Consider the following 25,541-nt stretch of genomic DNA (forward strand, 5'->3'; position numbering starts at 1 on the left):
TTTTGATTGTATGTTTGTTTATATGCAGAGGGTTTTTTGGTATCCACTTTAAGTCATCAAAACAGGACCTGGACAATCCATCCTCATATCCACAGACTTTTTCCATCCACTTTCCTACTGATTCCGTGGCCAGCCATTGATGAACTGTTTGCTGAACTTGATCTTTCATGTGATTCACTTAAGGACTGTTGGTATCTTTTTTGGATTGCTATAAATACTGGATTCAATGAGAAAGACACTTATCGAATGCTTATTTCTGTCTAATAGTGATCATTAATGAGTTGACTGCTGATCATTTCATATCCCCAGTGTGTAACAATAATTATTCATACCTGCTGTCATATACATTTATTCTAAATACACATGAATCTTTGAAAGTTGTTTTGTGGTCTCTCAATTTCTTTAATGTAGCTTCAAAAAAAAAAGTAGTTGTTACAATTTTATTTAATTAAATTATGATAAAACTAAATTTAATTAAATAAAAAAATAATTATCATCTTTTCCCACTCAAATTAAAAAGAAATAAATAAAAATAAATTTTTAATAAATATATATTTTTATTTCTATTTATACTAAAATAAATAAAAACCTAATTAAAATTAAATTTTAAAAAATCTAGTAAAATATTAGGTACTGTCATCATGGCAAAGATAAAAAAAATTCTATATACATAAATAAATTAATGAATAAATAAATAAATAAACAAATAAATAAATAAATAACTGACATCTATAATATACATAATCAATAATATTAATTAATGAATAAAATAATGAAATATAATTAATTTAAACTGAAATCAAGAAATATTTCTGACTAGCTTTTTTATTTCCTTGATGGCTAGCTTCAGCTTTTGAATTATTGACACTCTAAAAAATACCCTAAAAAAAAACTAAACCAAAAACCTCTGAACACAGTAAATCCTCTAAATGCCTCACACTGAGATCAGATGAAGAGAAACAGGTGTGTGTGGAGCAGGAACATGTGTGTGTGTGTGCATGTGTGTGGGTGTGTGTGGAGCAGGAAACAGACGTGAACAGGCAGTTTTGGGGGATTTTCGGTGTGTATGGAGCAGGAAACAAACATTTTTTGGTAGAATTTTAAGCATGTGTGTGTGTTTGGAATATTTGTGTTTGTACCTCCAGCAGAAAGTCAGAGGCGTCGTGGACGAGCATCACTAGTGTCCCGATGCGGATGTAGTTCGAACAATACGAGAAACCCAGCAGGAAAATTGTGGCAAAGTGGTGGATGATCTGCTCTTTAAAGTCCTGAAACAACAGAAAATATCAAGACAATAGCATTAATGCCACAGCAAACAGCAGATGAGTCATGTTCATTTACAGATGGAGTCAGAATTATTAACCCCCATGCAGATTTCTTTCCCCCAGTCTCTGTTTAACAGAGATTTTTTTCAACACATTTCTAATCATAATAGTTTTAATAGCTCATCTCTAATAACTGATTTATTTTCTCTTTGCCATGATGACAGTAAATAATATTTGACTAGATATTCTTCAAGACACTTTTATACAGCTTAAAGTGACATTTAAAGGCTTCACTAGGGTAATCCTCTTTCTCATTTCTTTCTCTTATTGTCTATAAAGTGGAAATGTATTATTGGTTTCACCACACAACATCAGCATTCACATCACAAATAATACACAAATACATTCAATATCACTTATTAAAACCTCCTAAAACAATTTTAAACCCTATTCATACATAAGACCCAGTATTCAAAATTATAATGGCAGGGAGAATATCAATCTGATACACATTTTTTCTATATTTGAGGTTGCCAAAAAGTTTTTACGAAGGCAAAAAAAAAAAAAAAAAAAAAAAAAATATATATATATATATATATATATATATATACACACACACACACACACACACACACACACACATATATATATATATATATATATATATATATATATATATATATATATATATATATATAGTTGAAGTCAGAATTAATAGGTTAACTAGGCAGGTTAGGGTAATTAGGCAAGTTATTTATAACGATAGTTTGTTCTGAAGACAGTCAGAAAAGAAATTAGCTTAAAGGGGCTAATAATTTTGTCCTTAAAATGGTTCATAAAAAAATAAAATCTACTTTTATTCTCGCTGAAATAAAACAAATAAGAATTTCCCCAGAAGGAAAAAATATTATCAGACATACTGTGAAAATGTCATTGCTCTGTTAAACATAATTTGGGAAATATTTAAAAAAGAAAGAAAAAAATCAAAGGGGGGCGAATAATTCTGACTTCAACTGTGTGTATATATATATATATATATATATATATATATATATATATATATACAAGGAATGGGAACAATCTTCAATAATGACATGTGCTGTTTGTTCATTCATTATTTTTCATCCGCTTTTGGCAGTGCTGTGTCACGAGGGCAGCAGTCTCAGGCTTCCCTCAGTCTAGACACTTCCTCCAGCTCTTCCGGGGGATCGCGAGGCATTTCTAAGCCAGCCAAGAGACCCTCCAGCGTATCCTGGGTCTTCCCTGAGGCCTCCTCCTGGTGAGACATGCATGGAACACCTCCCTAGGTAGGCGTCCAGGAGGCATCTGAAACAGATGCCCGAGCCACCTCAGCTGACTTCTCTCGAGGTGGTGTACATGAGTACTTAATGCGTGTTGATCATACAGTTTTTATTTTAAACAACACACAGGTTGTATGAAGCACTGAAGTATCTTCTTGTTCTTTACTTCCTGTAAGACAATCACTTTCTGTAAAATATTCTATGAGGATATATAATCGCTGTAAGAAACACTCAGTGAAATATATTAATCCTTTTCCTCATATCTGACATATTTCAGGGTCTGATTTTGTTGATAAACTCGTTTATTTACTCCTCTTGACAAACCGCTGAACTCTGATGACTTTCTCTTCAGAAAGTAAGCACTTATCAGATTACTTAATGTTTTTACAGCGATATGAATGCTGTTTTGCCAGAAATAAACATGCAGGCTCAAATTAAACACACTTGGACTCCTTTAGAGTAATCAAGTGTTAAAAAGGAAAAGTCATTTAACTTTATTCATTCTTTCATTTTCCTTCGGCTTAGTGATTCTGGAAGTGATCTGATTTATCAGAGGTCGCCACAGCGGAGTGAACCGCCAACTATTCCAACATTTGTTTTACGCAGCAGATGCACTTTCAGCTGTAACTCATCACTGAGAAACACTCATACACTACGGACAATTTAGTTTATCAGTTCCACTATAGCGCATGTGTTTGGACTGTGGGGGAAACCGGAGCACCCGGAGTAAACCCACACCAACAAGGAGAGAACATGCAAACTCCACACGGAAATGCCAACTGACCCAGCCGAGACTCGAATCTGCGACCTTCTTGCTGTGAGACGACAACATTTAACTCACCTCACAGCGAGTTAAATTACACATTTCTACACATACATACTAAATTATTTGCTTTCCTGTGAAATTGTAATTATTTTTCAAATAGTTTTACAGTATTTCCTTTTTTTTTTTTAGGCTTATTTAAGTCTTATTTCTTTATGAAATTTAAATATCAATATAAAAACTGCTGGGGCAAGGCAGTGGCGCAGTAGGTAGTGCTGTCGCCTCACTGCAAGGAGGTCGCTGGGTCTCTGGTTCGAGCCTCGGCTCAGTTGCATTTCTGTGTGGAGTTTGCATGTTCTCCCTGCCTTCGTGTGGGTTTCCTCCGGGTGCTCCGGTTTTCTCCCACAGTTCAGACACATGCGGTACAGGTGAATTGGGTAGACTAAATTGTCCATAGTGTATGAGTGTGTGTGTGAATGTGTGTGGATGTTTCCCAAAGATGGGTTGCGGCTGTAAGGGCATCCGCTGCGTAAAAACTTGCTGGATAAGTTGCCGGTTCATTCCGCTGTGGTGACCCCGGATTAATAAAGGGTTTAAGCCGACAAGAAAATAAATGAATGAATGAATAATAACTGCTGTGGTCAATATTATTAGTCCCCTTTGATTTATTTATTTTTTTGACTGACTGAGGAACGAACCACTGTTGTCCAATGACTTGTCTAATTAACATATATAACCCAGTTAAGCCTTTAAAGGTGCTGTGTGTAGGTTTTTGACTCTTCTAAAGTATAAAAATACCATCGTATGTTTGCAGGTATTTCAGAAACATGCTAAGTGAACATTCTTGTTTATCTGCTGTAGTCAGATATTCTGCTTTGAACATGCGAGTTATGCGCCGGAACGGCTGTAATTGTTTTGGTTATTAAACCCGCCCAATGCCAGCTTAGCCAATCATATTTCAGCATCCCGGGTTGCCTTCATGGAAAACTGTGTATTTAATTCAGTTAGTCATGAGGGCTCTCAAAGAATGCGCCCCTGACTGAAAAGCGACCTCTGGTGGACAGTGGCAGACTCCGAAATGAGATTCAGGGCTCTATTTTGACGATCCATGCGCAAAGTGCAAAGCGCAGGGCGCAAACGCATTCAGGGCGTGTCAGAATCCACTTTTGCTAATTTAAGGATGGAAAAATCTGCTTTGCGCCATGGCGCATGGTCTAAAAGAGTTTATTTTCTTAATGAGTTATGGGTGTGTTTTGAGAATAAACCAATCAGAGTCTCGTCTCCCATTCCCTTTAAGAGCCAGTTGCGTCGCACCATAAGCGCATTCGCTATTTACACGACGTAAAGTAAGTCTAAGTGAAAAAACTGAGCATTTCACAAGCAAGAAAACAGTTAAACAGAACATCAGCAGCGCGAGAATGAGAGATAAATTATTAACTTTCACTTTCGCTCTTGGATAGGGAAACCTTGTACACACAGACATCAATTAGCTCAGGGGTTCCCAAACTTTTCAGCCCGCGACCCCCAAAATGACAATGCCAGTGACTCGTGACCCCCAATTTTCTCTGAGGTGGTGGTTATAAATACAGAAACCTTGTATGCAATGACGCACACACACCAATAGACCCAAGTCTATTCTTTGTTTTTGTTTTTTTATGTATGTCAGTGCTGTAAATGGGCTAGAAAGTTTAACCTGGTGTTATAAAATCTGCTGCATCTGAAAGTATTGCTGTGCCTTTAGTATAATGTAATTACTAGAGAAGTGGAAATCCAATAGAACTAGTAACTATAAGCTACTATAGTAACTATATAGTTTATAGTAACTATAAACGACTATTTTTTCTCATCTGTAGGTTATTGATAAAATACAGTAAGTCTTAAGGTTTAATAAAAATTAATTGATTTTTGAAAATCACCAGGCGACCCCCTTTCATTGTCCCGCGACCCCTCGGGGGGTCCCGACCCCCACTTTGAGAACCTCTGAATTAGCTTATAAATAATTAATTTTGTTTGTTAAGCGCAAAAATTTGTTTAAAAACTTTCCAATTTTTCCAACTTTCCAAATTTCCAGCAAACGAATAAATGAACAATAATAACGAAGTGTGTTCAAAATACTGAGTTATATCCTAAAACACATGCTGTGCCCCATATGATCTAAAACCTGACAGGTGGACAAATCTAAGCTTGTTTTTAATAAAACAAATATAAATATGCATATAATAAATAACACTGCTAATAATGATAACTTAATACAAAAGCAAATTGAATGAACAGAAAAAGCCTCAAGAGATGAAGGCATGAAGGCAGTAGTGTTTATATTTATGTAGGCTAGAAAATAATATGTTTTGTAATATTTTAATCCTTTATATTTACATCATATATATATATATATATATATATATATATATATATATATATATATATATATATATATATATATATATATATATATAAATCTCCTTATTATATCCTACATATATCCTTGATATTAACATTTTTTAGCTTCATTTTAGCTGAATTGCTAGCTCATAAAAAATGCTGGATCTGTTTGGCAAAATGTTTGACTGTGTCACTACATCCGAAATTACTTAAATAATACAAACAACAGAACTAAAGAAATGTCCACTGTGCTGAGAGAGAGTGCTGCTCTTCTGTTAAACTGAACAGCGCATCATTAATGACAGAAGCGTGCTTCGGCTCAGCAGGTAATATTGCAGTGTGAGTGCAGACTGAGGTGGAGAAGAGAGAGGGGACAATAGCGTCTGGGCATGGTTCAAGACAACCATGCCAAGTGTGAGTACACCCTTACAGAGAGAGAGAGAGAGACTTCAGAGAGGGAGTTTAGTGTAGCAGCCGCACTCAGTCATTCAGAACACAAACAGTTGGACTGAAGGAGAGTTTAGTGTCAGATCTTACTTTTCGCTTGACGTCCACAGACACACAGAGCAGCAGAGACCAGTAGAAGGACAACTCCAGCATGTAGTACCAGTAATGAAGCTCCTGCAGAGGCTGCACACACACATTTGCACAAACAAACAGGCCCACACACACACATATATACAAGCACAGACAGACAGAAAGACAGACAGACAGACAGATGGAAAGACAGACAGACAGATAGAAAGACAGACAGACAGATAGAAATACGGACAGAAAGACAGACAGACAGACAGATAGAAAGACAGACAGACAGAAAGACAGAAAGACAGACAGACAGACAGACAGACAGACAGACAGACAGAAAGACGGACAGAAAGACACAGACAGACAGAAAGACAGACAGACAGACAGACAGACCGACAGATAGAAAGACGGACAGAAAGACACAGACAGACAGACAGACAGAAAGACAGACAGACAGACAGACAAACAGACAGATAGAAAGACGGACAGAAAGACACAGACAGACAGACAGAAAGACAGACAGACAGAAAAACAGACAGACAGACAGACAGACAGACAGACAGACAGACAGAAAGACCGACAGAAAGACACAGACAGATAGACAGAAAGACAGACAGACAGAAAAACAGACAGACAGACAGACAGACAGACAGACAGACAGAAAGACAGACAGACAGACAGACAGATAGAAAGACGGACAGAAAGACACAGACAGACAGACAGACAGAAAGACAGACAGACAGACAGACAGATAGAAAGACGGACAGAAAGACACAGACAGACAGACAGAAAGACAGACAGACAGAAAAACAGACAGACAGACAGACAGACAGACAGAAAGACGGACAGAAAGACACAGACAGACAGACAGACAGACAGACAGACAGAAAGACGGACAGAAAGACACAGACAGACAGACAGAAAGACAGACAGACAGACAGACAGACAGACAGACAGAAAGACAGACAGACAGACAGAAAGACGGACAAAAAGACACAGACAGACAGACAGAAAGACAGACAGACAGACAGACAGAAAGACAGACAGACAGACAGACAGACAGATAGAAAGACGGACAGAAAGACACAGACAGACAGACAGACAGACAGACAGACAGACAGACAGACAGACAGACAGACAGACAGACAGAAAAACAGACAGACAGACAGACAGATGGAAGGACAGACAGACAGACAGACAGACAGAAAGACAGACAGACAGACAGACAGACAGACAGATAGATAGAAAGATGGACAGACAGACAGACAGACAGAAAGACAGACAGACAGACAGACAGACAGACAGACAGACAGACGGACAGAAAGACACAGACAGACAGACAGACAGACAGACAGACAGACAGACGGACAGAAAGACACAGACAGACAGAAAGACAGACAGACAGACAGACAGACAGACAGAAAGACGGACAGAAAGACACAGACAGACAGACAGACAGAAAGACAGACAGACAGACAGACAGACAGACAGATAGAAAGACGGACAGAAAGACACAGACAGACAGACAGAAAGACAGACAGACAGAAAAACAAACAGACAGACAGACAGACAGAAAGACGGACAGAAAGACACAGACAGACAGACAGAAAGACAGACAGACAGAAAAACAAACAGACAGACAGACAGACAGAAAGACGGACAGAAAGACACAGACAGACAGACAGACAGACAGACACACAGACAGAAAGACGGACAGAAAGACACAGACAGACAGAAAGACAGACAGACAGACAGACAGACAGACAGACAGACAGACAGACAGACAGAAAGACAGACAGACAGACAGACAGACAGACAGATAGAAAGACGGACAGAAAGACACAGACAGAAAGACAGACAGACAGACAGACAGACAGACAGACAGAAAGACAGACAGACAGACAGACAGACAGACAGATAGAAAGAAAGACGGACAGAAAGACACAGACAGACAGACAGAAAGACAGACAGACAGACAGACAGACAGACAGACAGAAAAACAGACAGACAGACAGACAGATGGACGGACAGAAAGACAGACAGACAGATAGAAAGACGGACAGACAGACAGACAGACAGACAGACAGAAAGACAGACAGACAGACAGACAGACAGACAGACAGATAGATATATAGAAAGACAGACAGACAGACAGATAGAAAGACAAACAGACAGACAGACAAATAAACACATTTGCACAAACATTTTTGCACACACACATACACACAGATAGATAGACGCAGACACACACATAAACACAATTAACAAACACATACACACACACACACACACACACACACACACACACACACACACACACACACACACACACACACACACACACAATTATATGGTCATTCAATTTGTTTACTCTGTCATGACAATTAGTAATATTAATAAACCTCAACTGAAATAAACAAACATTTTTTAACTCAACTTTCTTCTTTTTGTTATCAAAAGATTAAATAGTTATTAGGTCCACGTATGCTGCATGAAGTAGAGTACACTAACTAGTCTGCTAGTATGTTTCTTATGAATGAATGTGTTTGTGTGCATTAATCTGACCTGTCGAGGAAACCCTCTCCAGCACTCTCTCTGATCCCAGAACCAGGCCGTCTGTGAGGAAGAAAAACACCATCACTCCACAGTAACACAAGTGCAGATACCCTCATGACAAAATACTGTAGTGACTTATAATAAATCCTGCAGTGATTTTGAACCATACTATAGTAAATACTTCAATTAATGTGTTGTGGTGATTCTATAGTTGCTATGGTAATGCAAAAACTATAGTAATTGACATGTTGAGCTAATTCTTTAGTTGTTATGGTAACACAACAACTGCAGTAATTGATCTGTAGTGATAATGCTATAGCTGCTATGGTAACACAACAACAATAGTACTTGATCTAATGTGTGCTAATTCTATAATTGCTATGGTAACACGACAACTACAGTAATTGATCTGTTGTGCTAATTCTTTAGTTGCTATGGTAACATGACAACTACAGTAATTGTAGTTGTGCTAATTCTATAGTTGCTATGGTAACATGACAACTACAGTAATTGATCTGTTGTGCTAATTCTTTAGTTGCTATGGTAACACGACAACTACAGTAATTGATCTGTTGTGCTAATTCTTTAGTTGCTATGGTAACATGACAACTACAGTAATTGATATGTTGTGCTAATTCTTTAGTTGCTATGGTAACATGACAACTACAGAAATTGATATGTTGTGCTAATTCTTTAGTTGCTATGGTAACTAACCAACTAAAGTAATTGATCTGTTGTGCTAAGTCTATAGTTGCTATGGTAACCCAACTACAGCAATTTACCTATTGTGTTAATTCTATGGCTGCTATGGCAACACAACAACTACAGTAATTGATTTGTTTGGCTAATTCTATAGTTGCTATGATTACACAACTATAGTAGTTGATCTTTTAAGCTAAATCTATAGTTGCTATGGAAACAACAACTACAGTAATTGATTTGTTATGCTAAATCTATAGTTGCTATGGTAACACGACAACCACAGTAATTGATCTGTTGTGCTAATTCTTTATTTGCTACGGTAACACGACAACTACAGTAATTGATCTGTTGTGCTAATTCTTTAGTTGCTATGGTAACATGACACTTACAGTAATTGATCTGTTGTGCTAATTCTTTAGTTGCTATGGTAACACGACAACTACAGTAATTGATCTGTTGTGCTAATTCTTTAGTTGCTATGGTAACATGACAACTACAGTAATTGATATGTTGTGCTAATTCTTTAGTTGCTATGGTAACATGACAACTACAGTAATTAATATGTTGTGCTAATTCTTTAGTTGCTATGGTAACATGACAACTACAGTAATTGATATGTTGTGCTAATTCTTTAGTTGCTATGGTAACTAACCAACTAAAGTAATTGATCTGTTGTGCTAAGTCTATAGTTGCTATGGTAACCCAACTACAGCAATTTACCTATTGTGTTAATTCTATGGCTGCTATGGCAACACAACAACTACAGTAATTGATTTGTTTGGCTAATTCTATAGTTGCTATGATTACACAACTATAGTAGTTGATCTTTTAAGCTAAATCTATAGTTGCTATGGAAACAACAACTACAGTAATTGATTTGTTGTGCTAAATCTATAGTTGCTATGGTAACACGACAACCACAGTAATTGATCTGTTGTGCTAATTCTTTAGTTACTATGGTAACACGACAACTACAGTAATTGATATGTTGTGCTAATTCTCTAGTTGCTATGGTAACACGACAGCTACAGTAATTAATCTGTTGTGCTTATTCTATAGTTGCTATGGTAACACAACAACTACAGTAATTAATCTGTTGTGCTTATTCTATAGTTGCTATGGTAACACAACAACTACAGTAATTAATCTGCTGTGCTTATTCTATAGTTGCTATGGTAACACAACAACTATAGTAATTCATCTATTGTGTTATTTCTATAGTTGCTAAGGTAACGCACCCACTACAGTGACATAAACAAATGACCCAATACTGTAGTTTTCAATATATTATGCTATAATACACCACAGTTTAAGATAGTATAAACTAAAGTACAGAACAATATTCGTTACAGTTTATCAGTACACTATAGTTAATATTGCAGTAAGATAGAGCATTCATTAACAGCGACTTATAAGGGTGATAATACATTCAGAATAATACACTTTACTATAGTTATGTTTTAAAAACACTGGAGCATTTCGTCTAAATGACTGTAGTATTGTTTGGAGTGTGTCCCGAGGGCCTGTGTTGAGTTTCAGAGCCTCATTAGAGACGCGTGCACTGAAAACAACACAGATCTCCTCAATAAAGCATCTCCTCTGAACGACAGTAATTAGATGAAGACTCCTGAGGAATAAAGCTTGAAACGACACTCACGTTAATTAAAGACAGCAGTCCCGCGGTGAAGGCCACCAGGTAGAAGGCAAACCTCCAGCTGAGGAGGAACACAGAGGATTATCTGGTTAATGTGCGGGAAATAGCTAAATAAACATCCATTTTATACAGTAGTCAATGTTTGAAGTGGATCTGAAAGAAATATCCATGTAGTCACTCTCCAAATATTCTGTTTTGTAACTGTGTTTTATCTTATTGTAAGTTGTCCCTGTACTAGGCGCCTTGACGTTGCGCCTTGACATTCTTGAGCACTGGATAAAATTGTTCTGCCTAACTGAGCTGAATATTTGCACGTATTCATAGCCCATGTAACCCTGAGTATGATGTATAAAAGATGGGAATACCCCAGACTTCTTTAGAAGAGAGCAATAAACTGTTGGATTCACATCTCTCAGTTGTTGTTGCCTTCCTGGAGCTCCAGCTTACTGAGGAAACACACAGACGGTCTGCAATTTATCCCAACAGGATCAAAAATGTTTTTCAAAATTGACAAGAAGGAGGTACGATGACTGATGTTAGCACTGTCACCTCACAGTAAGAAAGTCGCTGGTTCGAGCTGGGCCAGTTGTCATTTCCGTGTGGAGTTTGCATGTTCTCCCCATGTTGGCGTGGGTTTCCTCTGTGTGCTACGTACATTCCAAACACATGCGCTATAGGGGAATTGATTAACTAAATTGGCTATAGTGTATGAGTGTGTGTGTGTGTGTGAATGAGTGTGTATGGGTGTTTCCTAGTACTGGGTTGCGGCAGGAAGGGCATCCTCTGTGTAAAACATATGCTGGATAAGTTATTGGTATTGGTGTTATTGGTGTTATCCGTGGTATATACAACAATTGGTGGTATATACCAGGGGTTCCCAAACTTTTCACCCCGCGACCCAAAATAACAATGCCAGTGACTCGCGACCCCCAATATCCTCTGAGGTGGTTATAAATACAGAAACCTTGCATGCAATGACGCAGACACACCAATTAAATTTGTGTCAGTGCTTTAAGTGTGCCAGAAAGTATAACCTGATGTTATAAAATCAAAATGCATCTGACGCTATTGCTGCCTTTAATATAATGTAATTACCCCAGGGGTCGCAATCCAATAGAACTAGTAACTATAAGCTACTATAGTAACTATATAGTATATAGTAACTATAAACGACTATTTTTATTTTCAGTATAGTTATGGATAAAATATGTTAATTCTTATGGTTTAATAAAAATAAATCGATTTTTGGAAATCACCAGGCGACCCCCCTTCATTGCCCCGCGACCCCTCGGGGGGTCCCGACCCCCACTTTGAGAACCACTGGTATATACAACAATTGGTGTTGTTGGTGGTATGTAGTGATATTGGTGTTATCTATCAGTCAGAAATTAGTCAGTTCGTTGAGTGGTGTGATAGAAATAGGCTAAAAATAAATAGTAAGAAAACTGAAGAGATGGTATTTGACCCTAAGTGTATAGGTGACCATCGTCAAGTGGTTGTATATGACCATCCTCTTACTCAGGCAGAAACCTATAAGCACTTGGGCATTTACATCGACAATTCTTTCACATGGAAAACACACATTGAGTGGGTTTGTTCTCGATTACACCAGAGATTGTACTTTTTTACGGAGGTTGCGTCTTTTTGGAGTTAACGAAAAGCTCATGATGCTGTTTTATAAAGCAGTTCTGGAAAGCATTGTCAGGTATGGCATCACAGTGTGGTTTGGCAACCTATCTGTTCAGTGTAAATCTAAACTGATGCATCTCTTAAAGACAGCATGGAAAATTGTCGGGCATGATGAATATTTTAATCCTCAAGTTTTACATGAGAACTGTCTCCTCAATCAGGTGGAAAGGATTGTAAACGATCCAACTCGTTTTTTTTTTATCCACAGTATGAACTGCTTCCCTCTGGTAGAAGATATAGAGTCCCAAAGTGTAGGTTAAACCGCTATAAGAAATCCTTTGTACCTGTGTCAGTGGGTTTATTTAATAAGAGTATATCTTAATTAGCACTATACATTTTGTAATTGTTGTATTTTCTATTGTTTTTTATTGCTTGTTTTAGTGAATGTTTGCAGCAACATGGCGATGCCCATAACAAATCTCCTGTCAGGGACAATAAAGTTTTACTACTACTACTACTACTAAGTTGGCGGTTCATTCCGCTGTGGCGACCTCTAACGAATTAAGGGACTAAGATAAAGGAAAATTTAAAAATGAATGCATATATCAATAACAATAATAAAACTAATTTGTCAAAATCATACATTAAAATGAATAATTATGAAACTGGAAAATAAACTAATTACAAAGGCTTAAAACCTGAAAAAGTACCAGCAAATTTATAAGCAATTAAGATTATATTAATATGTCCATGTATGAGTACATTAAATTACAAAATTAAATGACATTTTAATTATTAGTAATTTTTAACAACAGTAAAATTGAATTAATAAATATTTAATACAGTTTGAATAATAATGAATGAAAATTAATAATACTACCATTAGTGATAATAATAATAATAATATTAATACTGAAATTAGGGCGGCATAGTGGCACAGTGGGTAGGGCTGTCGCCTCACAGCAAGAAGGTCACTGTGTCGAGTCCCGGTTAGGATTCTGTGTGGAGTTTGCATGTTCTCCCTGTGTTGGCGATAGTGTATGTGTGTGAATATGAATGTGTATGGGTTTTTCCCAGTACTGGGTTGCAGCTAAAAGGGCATCCACTGCGTAAAACATATGCTGGATAAGTTGGCGGTTCATTCCACTGTGGCGACCCCACATTAATTAAGCGATTTAGCCGAAAAGAAAATGAATGAATGAATTTATTAAAGCTAATTAGAGCTGTTATTAATGACAATTAAGTTTACATTTTTTTTTACATTTTTCAATTAATAAGTATCATTTAATAAATCAAAACATAATTAAAATAAATATTTAATAATTTCCTTGTTTATATATATATATATATATATATATATATATATATATATATATATATATATATATATATATATATATATAATTATTATTATTAGCCCTACTGAATTATTTGCCCCCTGTATATTGTTGAGTCATTTGCCCCCAGAGCTTATGAGATCCTTGAACCCTGGGCTCCCTCCCGTTTGCAGGGCGAGAGGGGAGTTTGAGCTCAGGTAGATCTTGATGAACTGGCCCAGGTTATTTCTGGCTAATGAGGTGTTCGCTAAAATAACTAAGTACAGGTGAGTGAAAGATTGAAGCAGTCTACTGATCCTCTGACTGTCTAAACCCGCTGTCTCAAGCTCATGTGGCTGTGTGTGTGTCTGAGTGTGTGTGGTCACGTGATGTGCATTTTCAGAGGTAGAGAGGAAGGAGGGCTGCTCAGAAATGCTACACGCCACTGTGGATGTCAAATCGTTGTCGTTCTAAAATGGCATTTAAAAACAAAGACAGTGTAAACAGGGCCTTAGTGTGTACTTTTCGCGAGCAGATTTGCAACGGGGGCGGGCGGAGGATCGCGATGCCGGTGTTGTCTATCGGACGAACCGTATGTAATACGTACATAGCAGAGCTTGCAACACTGTGTTTTTTTTTTTGTTGACAACACGAAGGTTGTCAACATAACTCACTGGAAATCCAAAATGCTTAAACACCGGCGACTTCATTGAAAGAGGAGAGGGTTTAAGTTCTCTCGACGGGTCTCCTGTATCTGCAGTTCAACAAGCACTTCAACAAGTCTGTTTTTTCCCTGACGAGACATGGGGGCCTGGCAGCATCAACGATTGCAATTTTTGGTTCGATAATCGAAATTGAGCATAAATTTCGATCGATTTCGATTAAAAATCGAAATCGTGACACCCCTATTGTCAAGACACTAGTATTCAGCTTAAAGTGATATTTAAAGGCTTAACTAGGTTAATTAGGCAAGTCACTGTATAACAGTGGTTTGTTCTGTAGATGATCCAAAACAAATAGAGCTAAGGGCAACCCAGGATCACTCTGAAAACGTAGTCCCGTGGACGATTCTGGAGACCACGAAATACACCCAGGAAGGTACATATTTTTGCAGTTTTTGTTTTCGCGAATCCGCGAGAGGTTGCTGTGTGCGCTTTTTCGCATCTCAAATGTCTCTTGTGAGTGCCGTTCACACCCGCGATGTTCTCACGTGAACCCATCAGAGGCCGCTGTCGACCGACTGAATGACTGAATGATTGACTAGGCTACCGGCCAATTGACCGACCCACCTTCCTCCTTCCCTGAACCCAACCAATTTTACCGATTGACCCCCCGCACGCTTACTTCCCTAGACCCAACCAATTTTACCGATTGACCCCCCGCACGCTTCCCTAAACCCAACCAATTTTACCGATTGACCCCCCACACGCTTATTTCCCTAGACCCAATCAATTTTACTGATTGACCCCCCGCACGCTTACTTCCCTAAACCCAACTAATTTTACCAATTGACCCCCCGCACGCTTACTTCCCTAAACCCAACCAATTTTACTGATTGACCCCCCGCACGCTTATTTCCCTAGACCCAACCAATTTTACCGATTGACCCCCTGCACGCTTACTTCCCTAAACCCAACCAATTTTACCGATTGACCCCCCGCACGCTTATTTCCCTAGACCCAACCAATTTTACCGATTGACCCCCCACACGCTTATTTCTCTAAACCCAACCAATTTTACCGATTGACCCCCCCGCACGCTTACTTCCCTGAACCCAACCAATTTTACCGATTGACCCCCCCGCACGCTTACTTCCCTAAACCCAACCAATTTTACCAATTGACCCCCCCGCACGCTTACTTCCCTAAACCCAACCAATTTTACCGATTGACCCCCCGCATGCTTATTTCCCTAGACCCAACCAATTTTACCAATTGACCCCCCGCACGCTTATTTTCCTAAACCCAACCAATTTTACCGATTGACCCCCCGCACGCTTATTTCCCTAGACCCAACCAATTTTACCGATTGACCCCCAGCACGCTTATTTCCCTAGACCCAACCAATTTTACCGATTGACCCCCCACACGCTTACTTCCCTAAACCCAACCAATTTTACCAATTGACCCCCCACACGCTTACTTCCCTAGACCCAACCAATTTTACTGATTGACCCCCCGCACGCTTACTTCCCTAAACCCAACCAATTTTACAGATTGACCCCCAGCACGCTTATTTCCCTAAACCCAACCAATTTTACCGATTGACCCCCCGCATGCTTATTTCCCTAGACCCAACCAATTTTACCAATTGACCCCCCGCACGCTTATTTCCCTAAACCCAACCAATTTTACCGATTGACCCCCCGTACGCTTATTTCCCTAGACCCAACTAATTTTACCGATTGACCCCCCACACGCTTACTTCCCTAGACCCAACCAATTTTACCAATTGACCCCCCGCACGCCTATTTCCCTAGACCCAACTAATTTTACCGATTGACCCCCCACACGCTTATTTCCCTAAACCCAACTAATTTTACCGATTGACCCCCCACACGCTTACTTCCCTAGACCCAACTAATTTTACCGATTGACCCCCCACACGCTTATTTCCCTAAACCCAACTAATTTTACCGATTGACCCCCCACACGCTTACTTCCCTAGACCCAACCAATTTTACCAATTGACCCCCCGCACGCCTATTTCCCTAGACCCAACTAACGGTTTACAAAAGCCGTCGAGAAAAAGAAAAGCCCTTGTCTGATTTTTACCATGTTTTCGGATTTTACCACATTCATACCCTGATATGAACTTGATCATTTTTTTTTTATTCTGTTATTGTCTTAGCTGATTTCTGAAACTGCTCTTTCCTGTACTCGGACCGGGTTGTTGCCGTCATCGTGGCCAACTCCTCTCTGCACCTGAAGTCCGCCGTCAGCCCTCCACATGGAGGTAAGCGGTCAGCCGGTGAGCGGCAAAAGGAACAGCGCCATACCGCCCCATAGCATTCGCTTAAAAAAATGAAATGCAGCCATATGTACCTCTGGCTACGTAATTGGCGGTCTCCAGAAACGTCCTCGGGACTATGTTTTCAGAATGAGTCTGTGTTGCTTAAGGGGGCTAATAGTTTTGACCTTAAAATGGTTTAAAAAATAAAAAACTGATTTTATTCTAGCTGAAATAAAACAAATAAGACTTTCTCCAGAAGAAAAAATATTATAGGAAATAGTGTAAAAAATTCCAGAATCTGTTCAACATCATTTGGGAAATTTTAAAAACTGCATATATAAATTGAATTATGACTGATATGATCAGAAGCGTGTGAATGTTGTGGACTCACCAGGCCTCACAGAACTTTGTTGTATTGCTGGGTCTGTCCAGATTTCTGCGGTTTCGAAACCAAGTCTCCACCTGTCTGTGAGTCAGACCGCACTGCTTTACCAGCCCGCTGATCTCAATCTAGAGGATTAACACAATAACAAGAGGAATTATCTGACCAACAAACAAATCAACAAACATTCACAGCTTTAAACCATATTGATGACATCTCTGACCTTATGAACTCAAACAACAGAACACTGCTCATGAATTCAACATGCATTATTACTCAGACATGATCAAACACTGGGAAAGTATCAGAAAATATAAAAATAGGTAAGTGAAATGACTCTTAATTATGATAAATTACACCAAAATAAAACATAGAATGATAAAAACATTTATAATTACACAATTATTTCTTTTTTGATGATAAAAAGGTAACACTTTACAACAAGGTTCATTAGATAATGCATTTGCTAACATGAACTAATCATGAACAATACATGTACAGCATTTATTAATCATAATTGAACATTTACTAATGCATTATTAACATCCAAGTCTGTGCTTGTTAACATTAGTTAATGCACCAAGAGTTAACATGAACTAACAATGAACTACTGTATTTTCATTAACTAACGTTAACTAGCATAAACAAATACTGTAGTAAATGTATTGTACATTATTTTTTCATGTTAGTAAATGCATTAATTAACATTAACTAATGAACCTTATTGTAAAGTGTGACCATTATTATTATTGTTATTATTATTATTAATATTATTAGTAGTAGTAGCCGTATTGTTAGTATTATTTTTAAATAATAAATCAATGTAAATATTTCAGTCCTAAATATTACAATATTAATAATATTGTAAAATGTAAATATATTATTAATTTTTTGTTATTCCTAATATTATTATTGTTAAAACATGATGAAATGAAGAATAATATAGTGCAAAATAATTAATATTATATTATATTATATTATATTATATTATATTATATTATATTATATTATACTATATTATATTATATTATATTATATTATATTATATTATATTATATAAATAAATAATAAATAAACATAAAAGTATAATAAACTATAAATTAGTATAACAATAATAATATAAACAATTATTTAAATATTAATATAAACATTATATCTAATTTACAGATTAAAGCTTAAGACTAAATAACCTAATAATAAATAAATGCAAAACAACAAAACAACCTGCGTGATAAAATACAACAACATATAATATTAATATATAATATATAATATATTCAAATACACACACACAGCATATGCATTACTCTTTAGTTTATGTTTATTTTACTGTAAAAATATTATGTTGTTTTATAATAACTATAATAATATAACTATAACTATAATAATTATTATCTATAATAACATTTCGTTTTCTTTTCGGCTTAGTCCCTTTATCTATAATAACAATAAAATACAATAGTTTTTTTATTTTGGATAATTTGCAGTGATTTTTGGATAATTGTCTTTTTAATTCGTAATTTTACATAACACTTATATTAAGTCAGCAAAGGACATTGAGGAAAGAATAATATTCTGTTCTTCTCCATTAAGCCACTTTATACATGTGTAAATAATGTAAATTACAACAAGAGATAAATCTGCCAAATAAGGCAAGGCAAGTTTAAATAGCACATTTCATACACAGTGGCACTTTTAGACTAGATTAGATTAGATTCAACTTTATTGTCATTACACATGTACAAATACAATGCAACGAACTGCAGTTTAGGTCTTACCAGCAGTGCAATAGCAAAAGTTATACAAAAACGATGGTGATATTTACAGATGGATGTACTATGATATACTATAATTCAAAGTGCTATACATAAACAAGAATAAAAGAAACAAGTATAAGAAAAATAAAAATATAAAATAAATAAAATAATAAAAATGATAAAAAAACAACATTAAAACATATAAAATGTGATATAAAAGAATAAAAAAGAAGAGAAAAACATAATAGTGTGATCTGTCGCACGCAGCACAGTGCTCATTCAGTAAAGGCGCAGCTAAACAAATGTGTTTTCAGTCTTGATTTGAATGTGCCTACAGTTGGAGCACATCTGATCATTGCTGGAAGCTGATTCCCAATAAATAATAAGTTCCATACCTACTGGATCTGAAAAGAAGGCTGTTTAAATATGCAAATAAAGAGCATGAAGCCCCGCCCCGCCCCCAAAAGCTCTGTGCTGGAGACCAATGAGTGTCATATTCCAAACACACACTAATATATGCAGATGAAGTCACAATTATAATCCCTCATATTTAACGGAGAAGACTTTTCCAACACATTTCTAAACACAATAGTTTCATTTCTAATAACTGAGTTATATTATCTTTGCCATGATGACAGTAAATAATATTTGACTAGATATTCTTCAAGACACTAGTATTCAGCTTAAAGGGACATTTAAAGGCTTAATTAGGGTAAAGTTAGGGTAATTGGACAAGTTATTGTATAACGATGGTTTGTTCTGTAGACTATCCAAAACAAATATAGCTTAAGTGGGCTGATAATATTAACATTAAAATGGCTTTAAAAATTTGAATCTGCTTTTATTCTAGCCGAGATAAAACAAATCAGACTTTCTCCAGAAGAAAAAATATTATAGGAAATACTTTGAAAAATTCCTGCATCTGTTAAACATTTTGACTTCAACTGTACCTGCTGATTCCCTCAATGCATTTACAGCTGTTGTGTACTCTTGTCCAATCCTATTTTTGATTTAATAACTAATTCAGTGAGATCAGATGTTCACATGAAGCTCGTTTGATGCAGTTTTTCATTAATCAGACACTAGTAAATGTAGACACTTTCCTCTTTTCACATCACTCATCGTTTGCAGGGCATTGTGGGTATTTCCAGGAAAGTAAAATGGAAAAAAAACAAGTATGAATGATTTCTCAGAAGTGTGCATTTGCATAATCATTTGTAAGTTCATGTCTGTGTGTTCATGTGTGTTTGTGCGAGCGCAGGTGTGAGAGATAGAGAGATCTGTCCCTAGATACTTTGAGGTCGTCACAGTGTTATAGTTTTACTTTTAGTATTTTTTACTTAGCAATGCTGACATCATTTTTTAAATAAGATTAATTATTATTTCATATTAAATTTTAAAAATATATTTTTGTAACACTTTTTAGCAGTTCCAACACATAAAACATTTGTCTTTTGAGTTAACGTATTTCATCAAAAAGGACAAATATGACCAGCAAACAATCAACCTTAATAATACTTAATGATAAGATTAATTAATGATAACAGTAATGATAATAACTTTATAATAACAATGATGTTGTTGATGATTATATATACATGTGATAAATAACAATATTTCTATTATATTAATAAATCATTATTATTTATAAAATATACAATTATTATTATTAAAAATAATAATAAAAATGATAATAATAATAATAATAATAACAATAATATAATAATTATATTAATGATAATAATAATGAAAATAATAATAACAATAATGATGATGATAATAATAATAATGATGATACTACTAATAATAATGATGATATTATTATTATTATTATTAATAATAATAATAATAAATATAGTAACAACAATAATGATAATATTAATAATAACGATAATAATAACAACAATAATGATGATGATGATAATAATAATAATAATGATAATAATTTTAATAATGATAATATTAATAATAATAATAATAAAAACAACATTAATGATGATGATGATAATAATGATAATAAATAATAATAATAATAATAATGATGATACTACTACTACTACTACTAATAATAATAATAATAATAATAATGATACTGCTAGTAATTTTAATAATAATAATAATAATAATAATGATGATGATGATACTACTAGTAATAATAATAATTATAATAATAATAAAAACAACATTAATGATAATAATAATAATAATAATAATAATAATAATAATAATAATAATGGTGACGCAGTGACGCAGTAGATAGTGCTGTCGCCTCTCAGCTAGAAGGTCGCTGGGTCACTGGTTCGAACCTCAGCTCAGTTGGCATTTCTGTGTGGAGTTTGCATGTTCTCCCTGCGTTCGCGTGGGTTTTCTCCGGGTGCTCCGGTTTCCCCCACAGTCCAAAGACATGCGGTACAGGTGAAATGGGTAGGCTAAATTGTCCGTTTCCCAGAGATGGGTTGAGGCTGGAAGGGCATCCGCTGCATAAAATCGTGCTGAATAAGTTGCCGGTTCATTCCGCTGTGGTGACCCCAGATTAATAAAGGGAATGAATGATTGAATGATAATAATAATGATGAAGATAATAATAATAATAATAATAATAATAATTAATAAATCTGAAGTTTGTAACTACATCTATCAAAAAATTCAGCCTTGAAAATTTCAGTTGTCTTAAAATTCAGATGTTCAATATTCAAGTTAAGAAGTTTTATTTCAAATTCAGAAATTCAAATAAAAAAAAAATTAACAACATATAAAATTTCAAATTTCAATTGTTAATAAATCAAATTAACACAATTAAAATTCAATTAAAAACATGGAGTCAACATCTTAAACCAACATCATATTGACGTCAAATACTGACATTTCTTCGTCAAGTATGACAACCAAAATCCAAAGTCTGATAGATGTCAGCGGTAACGTCCACACAATGTCAAGCTGGAGCATCATTAGACAATGGTAATTCAATTTTTAAAAGTTGATTTTAGATTGGACGTTAGACATTGACATCTTCCTGATGTTGGGTTCTGACGTCCACCAGATTTTCATTTCCAAACAAAATGCAACATCCCATGATGTTGGGGTACAATGTTAACATGACGTTATGTTGTGCCTGCTGGGATGTGTTTGCACTATGGGGATCACCCAGAGGAAACCCACACCAACACGGGGAAAACATGCAAACTCCACACAGAAATACCAACTGGCCCAGCCGGCACTTGAACCAGCGACCTACTTGCAGTGAGGCGACAGTGCTAACCACTGAGCCTCTGTGCCACCAGGGCCGGAGTGGGACTCCTTTTCAGCCCTGGAGTTTCAAGCCTCAGACCGGCCCACCTCAGTTCACGACTGACTATATTAAAATAAGGTCATTTCCAAATCAGTTTCTAATGACACTATCACGTCTTTTTTTGAGAAAACAGCTGCTTTAGAACTTCAAATGTTCAACAACCCTTACAGTATTACATGTCTTAACAATAAAAATGAAAACAATAAGTTACTCTAACGGGGATCGAACCCAGGTCCGCGACGTCTTAATCTAACGTGCTAACCGCTGGACCACAATAGCTGTGTTCAGAAAGGAGACTCAACTGAAGTTTATAATCATTAAAATAGATGAAAAGAGAAGAGTTGCGGTAAAATAATGAATAAAAAGGATGTGGTCAAGTAAATAAATAAATTTAAAAAGTGTGACTGCTGAGAGCAACAGATTCTGCAGCTAGGGACACCGGCCCTCGCGGCCAAAAAACGGACCGGCCCACCGGGAATTCTCCCGGTCCTCCCGATTAGCCAATCCGGGCCTGTGTGCCACCATAGTAAGTATATTTCTGCACACACACACACACACACACTCTATAATCTGCTGTTTACCTCCAGAACTCCATATAAAAGCCACTTTTTCTGCACAGGCCTATCTAAAGGGTTAAGGCTGCCTGCTGATGATCAGCAGTAAACATTACACATTGTTCCTCTTCCCAACAGGGAAAACCAGCACCAGTTAATGCATGATTATATGCTGTCATGGCTTTACAATCAATTAATGTGATTATAATGGAAGCCAATGGGGCAAAAACAGCCACCAACATACGAAAGGGGAGTCAATTTGAACAGTGCACAAGGGTTAAACACGCTGAAGTGAAATATGGTGTGTACTCATTACCTCATATTGTGTGTGTGTGTGTGTGTGTGTGTGTGTGTGTGTGTGTGTGTGTGTGTGTGTGTGTGTGTGTGTGTGTGTGTGTGTGTGTGTGTGTGTGTGTGAGTGTGTGTGTGTGTTTGCTCACCTGTGTGGGCTGCCTGCTGTTTTTAGTGTAAAATGCCTCCAGACTGGGAGATGGAGTGACTTTCAGGCGAACTGGATCTTTGACTCCTAAAACTCTGCTGAGAGGAAACGCCACACGCCTGCGCACACACAACACAGCAGATCCTTCATCAATGTCTGATTACTGATCAATAAAGCCTGTGTTTCCACCCTCTTTCAGTATCCTGAGGCCGCATTTCATTCCTCAGCAGATGCTCGGAGAGTTAACTGTAAATATGTGACTGTTGCTTGATGTGTCACATTATCTGTACAGCGCTGCGTGTGTTTGACTGCAGGGTGGAGTTTATTTAGATGGAGAATAAAGATCAAACACGGAGGAGGCGGACGCAGCATCAGCTGACATTACACTGACTCTTTGTGTTGATTTAGCAATCGGATGAACACACACACACACACACACACACACACTCTCAAACACACTTTTTCACAAGTCTAAAAACACCTCATGTGAGTATCAATCCCACCGGCCACTTTATTAGGTACACCTTACTAGTACCGGGTTGGACCCCTTTTGCCTTCGTGACAGATTGAACAACACTGGAAATATTCCTCAGAGATTTTGCTCCATATTGACATGATAGCATCACGCAGTTGCTGCAGATTTGTCGGCTGCACATCCATAATGCGAATCTCCCATTCCACCACATCCCAAAGGTGCTCTATTGGATTGTGATCTGGTGACTGTGGAGGCCATTTGAGTACAGTGAACTCATTGTCATGTTCAAGAAACCAGAGATGATTCACACTTCATGACATGGTGTGTTATCCTGCTGGAGGTAGCCATCAGAAGATGGAGACACTGTGGTCATAAAGGGATGGACATGGTCAGCAACAATACTCAGGTAGGCTGTGGTGTTAACATGATGCTCAATTGGTACTCAATTGGTCAATGGGTAATTGGTACTAATCAGAGATGCTTTTCTGCAGATCTTGGTTGGAACGAGTGCTTATTTGAGTTACTGTTGCCTTTCTAGTACTGTCTGGCCATTCTCCTTTGACCTCTGGCATTAACAAGGCATTTGTGCCCACAGAACTGCCGCTCTCTGGATATTTCCTCTCTTTCTGACCATTCTCTGTAAACCCTAGAAATGGTTGTGTGAGAAAATCCCAGTAGATCAGCAGTTTCTAAAGATTGTCTTGACTACGTCTACATGCCTAAATGCATTGAGTTGATGCCATGTGATTGGCTGATTAGAAATTTGCATTTAAGAACAGTTGGACAGGTGTACCTAATAAAGTGGCCAGTAAGTGTGTATGTGTGCGTGAGTGTGTGTGTGTGTGTGTGTGTGTATGTATATATATATATATATATATATATATATATATATATATATATATATATATATATATATATATATATATATATATATATATATTAATGACCAATCAGATGGGGCCTTTCTATTTTTAGCCCTGAACTTGCTGTTCTGCTATTGGCTGGATTGGCCCAAAGGTGAACCCAGAGCTAAAACACAAACACTAGTGTTTTATAGATTAAGGCCCAATCCCAATTCTACCCCTTATCTAATCCCAATCCTTTTACCCCCTTTTTTGCACGTTCCTGTGAAGGGGTAGGGGTGTCCCAATTCTCTCAAGCTTGAAGTCGTAGAGCTACGGGGAAGGGCTAGATACCCCTTCAAACGGAGATTTTTCAGGACCACACTTGAAACCAAGGGGTAAGAACATTTTCCAGAATGCATCCTCTACAATGGCAGCATGGCTGCACACCGAATTAAGAAGATCCATAAATTATAAATATATTTTTGTCATTATTATGAATTTTTACAACAAACAAGCACATGTTTCAATATATTCATAATCGTCCTCGTGTTTTACCGTCATGCTTAAAAAAATCCGTAAATTTGGAAGAGGAAGGGAAAGGGGTACAAAATAGAGATAGGATTGGGCCTAAATGTTTGCACCCTTAAGAGTTTTTACTCTGAATGATAATTTATTAAATCTGCAAAACGTATTTGGCCTGTTTATATTAATATCATAAAAAATAAGCGATTTAAAAACAAAGCTTTGTGTTCATATTG

The 25,541-nt window shown here is 36.8% G+C and overlaps 2 protein-coding genes across 4 annotated transcripts in view; both read right to left on the minus strand.

Annotated features, from left to right (window-relative positions):
• pip5k1cb (phosphatidylinositol-4-phosphate 5-kinase, type I, gamma b) overlaps positions 1 to 25,541 on the minus strand; it is a 754,787-nt gene that overhangs the window by 459,873 nt on the left and 269,373 nt on the right. The window lies entirely within an intron of this gene.
• Positions 1 to 25,541, minus strand: part of cers4b (ceramide synthase 4b) — a 50,490-nt gene that overhangs the window by 13,643 nt on the left and 11,306 nt on the right. The window contains exons 3-8 of one of the 3 annotated variants that reach the window (XM_087241740.1): positions 23,465 to 23,582; positions 17,434 to 17,552; positions 11,149 to 11,206; positions 8,799 to 8,849; positions 6,246 to 6,338; positions 1,140 to 1,268 (exon numbers count right to left, since the gene is read on the minus strand). In XM_087241740.1, the coding sequence (XP_087097866.1) occupies positions 1,140 to 1,268; positions 6,246 to 6,338; positions 8,799 to 8,849; positions 11,149 to 11,206; positions 17,434 to 17,552; positions 23,465 to 23,582 (568 nt within the window). Of the gene's footprint in view, positions 1 to 1,139; positions 1,269 to 6,245; positions 6,339 to 8,798; positions 9,021 to 9,396; positions 9,715 to 9,928; positions 10,533 to 11,148; positions 11,207 to 17,433; positions 17,553 to 23,464; positions 23,583 to 25,541 lie in introns of those variants that run through there. The other 2 variants (XM_087241741.1, XM_087241742.1) reach the window with 2 other exon arrangements.

The sequence above is a fragment of the Danio rerio genome, chromosome 2 (genome assembly GCF_052040795.2).
Source record: "Danio rerio strain M-AB ecotype USA chromosome 2, GRCz13ab, whole genome shotgun sequence".
Lineage (NCBI taxonomy): Eukaryota > Metazoa > Chordata > Actinopteri > Cypriniformes > Danionidae > Danio > Danio rerio.